We start from the raw sequence: 9586 nt of genomic DNA on the forward strand, positions 1-9586 counted from the left end.
CACACACACACACAGATGCACACTCACAGACACACACACACTTACACAGATGCACACACAGATGCACACAGCCACTCGCATTGTGTGCTCAAACACACAGCTACACAAAGACAAAAACACACAGAAACTCTATGGTGTAGAAACTCACCTGAGCTGGAGCTGGCAGAGTGAGAGGGAGGGAGGAGAGGGGAAGGGTAAGGAGAGGAGTCAAACTTGCGTGTCAGGGGGGGGGGAGCTGAGGGGGAGGGGGGGAGCATGCATGAGTAAGAGGGAGCTGACTGGGGAGACAGCGGCTGGACAGAGAGACATGATGACAGGAGATAGGAAAGGAAAGGAATGGTCGGAAGGAGAAAAAGAGAGAGATAATGGTTAGAAAGATTGAGAGAGAGCCAGCCCCGAGGACCACAGCTGCTTTTACACATAACTCCAAACCATCAAATCTAGGCACACATAATATACTTTCAAACTGTAAAATATTTGTTATATACCTTATAATATACAGGGTTACTTACTGTAACACAAAGTGTTTCTGAACATCAACCAACACCATGACAGTGTGGAGATTACTGAGGCTTCAGAACATCTCTGGAATCTCGCTTTTTATATCCATTGTTACTGTTTCAGTAATAGTGCAATGTCTCCTTGATGATCAATGAAGTCATAACTTATCTACTCTAATTTAATAATTTATCAACAAGAAAATTCCAGCAAAATAAAAAATAAAATGCTTGTCAAAAAGCCAGTTACATGTCAGATTAATTATATATTTTTTATAATAGGATATAATAGGATGATAGGAGTTATCAACACAATCCATTGGGTTGTAAAACTATTATTGTGAGTCATGTTCACAGCCAAGTGCTGTTATTTTATTTGACCAGAGTAGAATAATCACTTCCACTAGAGGGAGCTGGAGAATCATGGTTTCATTTCACAGTGAACTTGTCCCAGCTCTCTGAGGATCGGAACACTAAATGAAACTATGACAGATTTGAACAGAAGAAATTGAATCAACCAAGGTTTTACATCTGCACCCCCCCCCCCCAGCAGATCCTACCTGCACCCCCCCCCCAGCAGATCCTACCTGCACCCCCCCAGCAGATCCTACCTGCACCCCCCCAGCAGATCCTACCTGCCACCCCCCCCCCCCCCAGCAGATCCTACCTGCACCCCCCCAGCAGATCCTACCTGCACCCCCCCAGCAGATCCTACCTGCATGTTGGAGAAGACTGCCAGAGAGCCGTAGCCTGAGAGAGAGGGGTCACCACGACTGTGCATCGAACCTGCCACACACACAGCTGCACATCACTACCACATATGTGGAGGAATACAGAAAATATTAGACACGCACACACATCAAAATGTGAGTCATACCTGAAGAGTTGCCATGGTGAGAGTGATAGCCGCTGGAGCTGAAAGAGGTGCTGAGAGGAGCAGAGAGGGGTCTGAGAGGAGCAGAGCAGGAGGCACCGCCCCCAGACCTCTTCTGATTGCGCAACTTTTCCTCCCTTCTCCATTTGGCTCTCCGATTGGAGAACCACACCTGTAATGTAATCAAAGAAGTGGATTAACATTCCATTTGACCTAAAACATTTGATGAGACTGAGTGTTGGGTTCAACTGATCATTGCAATGTGTATAGCTAACACCAAGGAGAAAGTATATCTACAGTTTTATTTATTCTGTTATATCATCTTGTTTCATAGCTGTCATGCTACAACATTGACATCAGGGGGCAGTATAAGATAATCTCACAGAGGAGAAAGACATTACCTGAATGCGAGCCTCTGGCAGGTCTATCTTGGCTGCCAGTCTCTCTCTGGCAAAGACATCTGGGTAGTGTGTCCTCTCAAATTCTGCAAGGTGGAAAGAATAGATGTGTGTGTGTGTGTGTGTGTGTGTGTGTGTGTGGGGTGGGGGGGGGTAGTGTGTGAGTAAATGGAATGTCCCTGTGCTTGCTACTTGACTACTCTGTGTTTGCATCAACCTTTCCATCTATGGGGCCCACAAACTTTCATGGTATCGTATTCTCATGTACATTTCATGGGATGCTCAAGTCAAACCTTTCTCTAGCGCGTCGATCTGTTCCTGGGTGAAGCTGGTGCGGTTTCTCTGCAGCTTCCGCTTCAGCTGCAGGTGGAGCTGAGACTCATCCACCTCGTCCCTCTGCACGCCCTCTCCTCCCACAATCCCCACGGTTACATCCTCCACCAAACAACCATCTTTGGTGTGAGGAGAGAGAGGGGGAGAGATTTCAGTGAGAAGGAAAGACAAATGATGTAATTTCATGTTTGTACTATCACTGTCTAACTCTGGTTTGTTGAGTGTGTATTTGGATGTGGAGAGTGTGGTTTAGCATGTGTGTGTGTGTGGATAGTGTGAGTATTGTGAGCCTCTGTTTCTGTCCAGTCATCTGTGTGATTTTCCACCCCAAGCTGACTTTACATGCACTGCACATGCAAGCACACACTGAGAAGGTCACACACACATACACACACACACAAACATCATGAAAATACACACACACACCCTGATACACCTTCTTATATGCACACAAATGCACACACATACAAACAATCCTTCTCCACATGCTCTCTCTCACCTGTTCCGTGCTGAGGGAGGGTGTTTGGTTGATGGTACCAGTTGTGTGTTCCAGTCCAGCTGGAGTTGCTCTGTAGGTTCAACATGGTGAGCTTCTCACTCATGACCTCTCCCCTTCATAAGCAAACAGCCTCTCTGCTTCTGACCCCTGACCCCTTGATTGTCCAATTAGTGCACGCGAACACAACTACAAGGTTTGGGAGAAAGGATGAGTGAAAAGGGGGAGAGAGAGGGGGGGGTTGGAAAAAGGGCGAGAAACAGAGAGTGTATTAGGGGGGAGGAAGAGTGAAATGATTAATGAAAAGAAGGATAAATGGATGGATGGAGGGAAGGCAGATGTGAAGATATGGAGTTCTACTCCTGTACACGCAGGACCTGAGAGACGCAGGCACATCTACACATACAAAGACAGGCACTTGTGCATTAGCGTCCTACGGCGGCACAAAGAGAGTTCATTACAAACACAGGGGTAATTAGGAGCTACATCCCCTCAACTCTGACACTGACCCTACACACACGCATGAAAGGAGAGAGTAAGACTGTCGACTAGCATTACTTAGCGTGTGCCCAGCGGAAGACACTAACTACACTAATGATACACAGTCACCATACATCACCACACACTATAACTGTGATACAGTCACCATTCATCACCACACACTCTATAACTGTGATACACAGTCACCATACATCACCACACACACTATAACTGTGATACACAGTCACCATACATCACCACATACTATCTAACTGTAATGCACAGCATAGAGATACAGATCCTTTAGATACAGTATATGCAGTGTTGTAAACTCATACAGTGACAAGAACATTTATTGACTCCCCTCCCTGGCGATATTATGGAAATAAATACATAGAGGAAATTAAAAACCCACAGTTTAACCAACTAGGATCAAAACACAGATTATTGTACAAGTACTAAAGTTTTCCAGTGAACATCAGTGCAGGTTCAGATAACCACAAACTCAAACAGACATTCAAACTGCACAAGTGCGGCACATTTCTGTCCCAGATCCTCGTGGCACTTCACATGTTGACCATGAGACAGAGAGACTGAAATACATCAACACATATCTGACTTCTGGTTGAAATGAGCAACCAGAACCGTTCACTGCCTAGCCATAATAAATCCATTATAGTCGAGCAAGGAAAGTGATATCAAGTAAAACACAGATCACCTCTGTAATGATGGGGGAACATCATCAAGTGTACTCTGTTGTCTTTTCAAATTATTTCTTCGGAGTAAAGCGAGGGGCTTCCCCCCAAAAAAACCTTATAGTATTGTTTTTGTGATTTAAACTCATGAACAACATGAGTTTCTGTGTATGCAGTGTATTGAGGAGAGAGGAGGAAAGAGAGAAATTGAGAGGGAAAACAGATCAAGAGATAGAGGTTGGGATTGGAGCAAAGAGGCAGAAAGGAGAGAGGAGGAAGTGGAGAGACAGAGCAGCGTAGCTTGGTGTGTGCTCGTGCATGTCCCTGGATGGGTGCATCTCTGTGTCTTGTCTGCCTCACCATGAGTCAAAGGTCAAATAGGTTGGGTTGTGTATTAACATAATCAAACATAAAAATAGAATACTATGAACATTACTTATTCACTGGCCATCATCTTTGCTTTCTCAAATCTTGATTTGAACCAACAACTTTTTGTTTTGCACATTTTAGTACACAGCATGTTTCTCTCTATCTTTCAGTCTGTACACAGACTTCACTTGCCTCGTCTGTGGTGATGGACTGACAAGTTTAAGCGAAGACCACTCACCTTGTACTGAGAGGATGATGGTTTCTCACGTTCCTCCTTCTCTTTCCAGGGCTCTCCTCCTCCTCTTCCTCTTTTACTTTCTCCTCATCCCACTCCTCTTGACTCTATTTTGCTGCCTCTGTGTGTGTATAAGAAGACAGCGAGAACAGAAGTGACCAACAGAGAGAGAGGGAGAGAGAGAGAGAGATGGAGTTAGACAGAGGGAGAGAGAGAGAGATGGAGTTAGACAGAGCGAAGACCAACAGAGAGAGAGGGAGAGAGAGAGAGATGGAGTTAGACAGAGAGAGAGGGAGAGAGAGAGAGATGGAGTTAGACAGAGCGAAAGAGAGGAGAAAGGGGAGGGGGAAGTGGGCCAGAGAGCAGCCCGTCTGCAGGCACTCTGGTCCTCAGAGCGATGGGTAGAGCGGGAGAGGGGAGGGGGAGGGGGGGGGAGGGAGGGGGGGAGGGGAGGGGGGGGGGAGGGGGGGAGTAGCAAGGGAGGGAGAGAGGATGACATACAGACTCAGTGTCAGTGTCAGGTCTGGACTTAATGCCAGGAAAAGGGGTGATGAAGTGAGAGGGAAAGAGAAAGAGAGTATTAAGTGATGTAGAGGGGGTTCTAAAGGTATAGAGAAAGAGATTAATATATTAATTCATATGAAGAAAGAAGCAATACAAAAACATGTAAATTACCCAGTTGAAAACGTTGACATGGTATTCCTAAATGCTTACAAGAACTAACTACCGCTGTTGTACATTGACTGGTACCAACAAAAGCACATCAGTATTTCATCTAAACAGATGAATGGGGCAAATTTTTTGCTAATATTTGACCAGTTTAAAACTGTGTGTATGAGGTACTCCTAACAATATTGAAATAGTGCATATACACTATAGCACAAATGAATTGTTTCTCACCAAAATGTTGAAAACGTATTTGGAGAAAACAATCCACTCTCATTGGTCTCTCTTGCTTAAACTGATTAGATCTTCAGAAATATTATTCTCTTGGCAGATTCCTATGATAGCACATGTGATTTAAAAGATTAATTGAAAAGTGAACATGTACTTGTACTGGTGGTTTGTCTTGGGGTTGAATAGTGTAGCTTTGGACTGAAACATTTTAAAGAGTTGAATAGATGAGCCACACACAAGACGCCTCTTAGTTTCAAATCAACATGTCTGCAAACAATGGACACCTTATCTTTACAGACCGGTCAGTAAAAACACTTTTTGGATCAAGACAGCCCTTCCCTACACACACACACACACACACACAGGCACACACACACGCAGGCATGCACACACACACACACACACAGCACGCACACTACACACACACACACACACACACACACACACACACACAGCACACACACACACACACACACAGCACACACACTACATACGTACCACTGCATGTTTGGCATGTGTCCTCTCTGACTGCACTTTGTCTCCTCCCACTGTGTCACTATGGTGACATGGCACGTTGCATTTGCATATTTCATTGGATTAGCCCAGAAAATGAGAGGCCTTGACACAGGGGTTAGCGTTAGCTTTGACACACCAAAAAAAAGACAAAAAAGAGAAAAGACTATTTCAGTTTAAGAAAATGTAACTAGTTATCATCTGGTTCACAGGCGTCAGCTATGTAACTAGTTATCATCTGGTTCACAGACGTCAGCTATGTAACTAGTTATCATCTGGTTCACAGGCGTCAGCTATGTAACTAGTTATCATCTGGTTCACAGGCGTCAGCTATGTAACTAGTTATTATCTGGTTCACAGGCGTCAGCTATGTAACTAGTTATCATCTGGTTCACAGCCGTCAGCTATGTAACTAGTTATCATCTGGTTCACAGCCGTCAGCTATTTCCAAAGTTTAAGCCTTTGAAACTATATTCACTGTAAATATACATAGTACAGTGCCGTTGCCGTAGCGACAGCGGGCCTGCAGACAGACAGGGCTGAGTCGTGTTGTTGATTCTGTGCCTAGGGTTAGGGTTAGGCCTGCTACTGAGAAGGACCGTAAACTTACTTTGAAAACAAATCATAGTTTAAACTGTGTTAACTGACCTTTTGTCACTCACTTTCTAATTAGTTTTATTCATTGTCTTAATACACTTTTTTAATCTAAAGTCAAAATGCAAAATGTACATATTATGATAAACATCTAATATTAAATAATTATTCTATGTTTTTGTTAACAAAATACAAATTGAATCCACAAATTATTTGTAAATTCTTCTTGACAATCATCAGGATTTGGTATTTCACATGGTGCACATGCAAAGCACTTAAAACAAATTAAAGGACTACATTTCTTCAACAATGTAAGGCATGATCTTTTTAGCTCTACTTTTTTTGGTTTCGTTTTTTAATAATAATTTTAACATCAAAGTGGATCATTACGAAGTAAAGAGAATTAAAGGAATTTAGATATTGGGTTAAAACTGTAATTGGCTCCTGTGATGAGATCCAAGTTAAATTCACTGAAGCATGTATTACAAAAATGCTATTATAATACGGGTGGTTGAAATCAAGCATTCTGATTGGTTGAGAGTGAGTCACGGGGTGTGCTTTATTGAGCATAAAGTACTGTACGGTGTACTGGTGTTTACAGTACGCCTGTTTACATTTGCCTTAAAATGGAGCGTTCCATATTAGTGCGCACTCAAAATAATGGTTACATTTTTGGTTGTCATTGGTAATTTTCGTTGTCACTTGGTTGTCACTTGGTTGTCGTTGTCATTTTGTTGTCATTTCAAGATTAACAGTAAGCAAACATGTTTCATGTTAACTTCGATCTTTTGGGGGGAAGAACTTTTGATGAGTGGTTAGCCGAAGATGAGAGAGCAAGAGTGAGCAAGAGTGGTCGAAAGCGATGTCATCAGAGAGGAAGGGGACATGAGAAACGTTTTCCATGGATGCACAATTAGTGGAAATATCCAAATCAATATAAGCTAACTTATAAATGAAAGTGTCCCATTGTCATTGTTGTTATTTTAAAGTCAGCTTTTATGAAATGAGCAAAGTCAATTGCGAGATCTAGGCTAGCTAGCTAGATCGGCACAATGCTGTTTGTCCGTTGCATAGCAACAGCCACTGTTTACAGGGACTATTTTCTCTCGGCTACTGAAATGCGATACACAATGTTTGTTGTCTTGTCTATAACAATTTTGTGCTGAAAGGCAGCTTACTATTTATTTACTATTTATAATTTCGCTGGCAACCGTATTATAAAAGCAATAAGGTACTCGAGGCAGTACTTTATCGCCAATAAAGTACGTGTTCCAGGGGACGCTGTGCGTCGGGCCTAACAACACCCTTGAACACGTACTTTATTGGCGATAAAGTACTGCCTCTCCTACCTTATTGTTTATTTAAATCCTACTACTTGTAAAGAAATAGAAATGATCTGAAACAAGAGGGGGGGCAGATGGTCTGAAACAAGAGGGGGGGCAGATGGTCTGAAACAAGAGGGGGTGACTTCATTTGATGAAGATAAGAAGAAGAAAAGGGGGCAAGGAGGGCAGACGAAAATGAAATGGGAGGAGGGGAGGAGGGGTGGAAGAGAAGGAGGAGGGGAGGAGGGGTGGAAGAGAAGGAGGGTGGGAGGAGGGGAGGAGAGGTGGAAGAGAAGGAGGGTGCCAACATCTTTTATTTCCGGTTGACAAGACGGATCTTTCTCCCTTCTCCCTCCCTCCCTCCCTCCCTCCCTCCCTCCCTCCCTCCCTCCCTCCCTCCCTCCCTCCCTCCCTCCCCTCCCCTCTCCTCTCCTCTCCTCCCCTCCCCTCCCCTCCCCTCCCCTCCCCTCCCCTCCCCTCCCCTCCCCTCCCCTCCCCTCCCCTCCCCTCCCTCCCTCGTTCCCTCCCATCCCTCCCTCCCTCCCTCCCATCCCTCTCTGTCTCTGTCACCCTCTATGTCACTTGCTAGGGTAAATATACTGAGGTAAGAGAATAAGTCATTATAAAATTGTTTATTACTTTAAAAAATGAAGTAAATATTGATCATAAACATCTGTGTTGGTTGATATTATGTTGAAATGCATGTGCAAGTGTATGTGTGTGCGTGTGTTTGTGTATACACATGTGCGTGTGTGTGTGTTGAATATTTGCAGCTTAAGGGCACATTTTTTCAGTCTCTTGTTAGTTCCTCTCTGTCACCCTCACCCTCAACCCCCTTGCCCCCCCCCTCTCTCTTTCACTGCTGGGGGGGGGGGGGGGGTCACCATGACAACAATGCCAGGACAAATTAACATCAAGCCCTTAAAACAAAAACCACAGTATACGTGTGCATGTGGGGTTATGAGGATGAACGAGTGTGTGAGTGTTCTTTATGCATGTATCCATATATAACCATGCTGACTATCCTTTACCCTTCGTGACCACATCAACTCTGGGTCTCCGAAAGGGGAGGGTCTACATCCATGTCAACATGTGACTCATGAAATATTCATCTAGCCAGAATAACCATTCTATCCATCATGCTCACTTTGTCTATTTCCTCTCACTCACTCTTCTCTTTCTATTCTTCCTTGCTTTGTCTTCCCATCTCTCGGTTTCTCTCTCTTTCTCTCTGCCTCCCTCCATCTCTTTGCTGTTGTTGCCCCCAGGCTACAGTGTGGCACATCCTCCCTCCATCCCTCTCTTCCCCTCCTCTCTCACTGCCCCTGTCACCTTCAATTGCTCCATGGAACTAGACACAGTGCCTGAGGCGGGGGAAGAGAGAGAGCGAGGGAGCACGAGTGAACGAAAGAGAAAGAGAGAAAAGGAGGTTGAAACAGATTGAGCGCAGAAGTACAGGTAAAGGAATGGGTGGAGTGAAAGAAAGAGATAGCAAGAGAGACACAAGCAGAACCAGTTGGAGGTACAAGCAGAACCAGCTGGAGGTACAAGTAGAACCAATAGAAGAAAGAGTAGCAGACACACAGTGAAAACAACCATGATAGTCTGGCGCCCAGTAAGCATCCAGCATCTTCCCCAACACTGACTGGGCCAATGGTTATGCTGAGTTTTGCTCCTGCAGAGCATTAAGACAATACAAGGGCATACAGAAGTTCCCATGCAACTGCTGTTTTCAGCGACCCACAGAACACATTTACATTACATTTAGTCATTTAGCAGACGCTCTTATCCAGAGCGACTAACAGTAAGTACAGGGACATTCCCCCCGGAGCAAGTAGGGTGAAGTGCCTTGCCCAAGGACCTAACGTCATTTGACATGG

General features: G+C 44.4%; 1 protein-coding gene across 1 annotated transcript in view; it reads right to left on the minus strand.

Annotated features, from left to right (window-relative positions):
- pax10 (paired box 10) overlaps positions 1 to 2704 on the minus strand; it is a 3400-nt gene extending 696 nt beyond the window's left edge. Inside the window, exons 1-6 of the mRNA XM_067232778.1 lie at positions 2602 to 2704; positions 2063 to 2221; positions 1773 to 1855; positions 1375 to 1543; positions 1189 to 1283; positions 149 to 293 (exon numbers count right to left, since the gene is read on the minus strand). Coding sequence (XP_067088879.1) covers positions 149 to 293; positions 1189 to 1283; positions 1375 to 1543; positions 1773 to 1855; positions 2063 to 2221; positions 2602 to 2704 — 754 coding nt within the window. The remainder of the gene's footprint in view (positions 1 to 148; positions 294 to 1188; positions 1284 to 1374; positions 1544 to 1772; positions 1856 to 2062; positions 2222 to 2601) is intronic.
- Positions 2705 to 9586: the final 6882 nt, after the last annotated feature.

The sequence above is a fragment of the Osmerus mordax genome, chromosome 3 (genome assembly GCF_038355195.1).
Source record: "Osmerus mordax isolate fOsmMor3 chromosome 3, fOsmMor3.pri, whole genome shotgun sequence".
NCBI classification, from domain to species: domain Eukaryota; kingdom Metazoa; phylum Chordata; class Actinopteri; order Osmeriformes; family Osmeridae; genus Osmerus; species Osmerus mordax.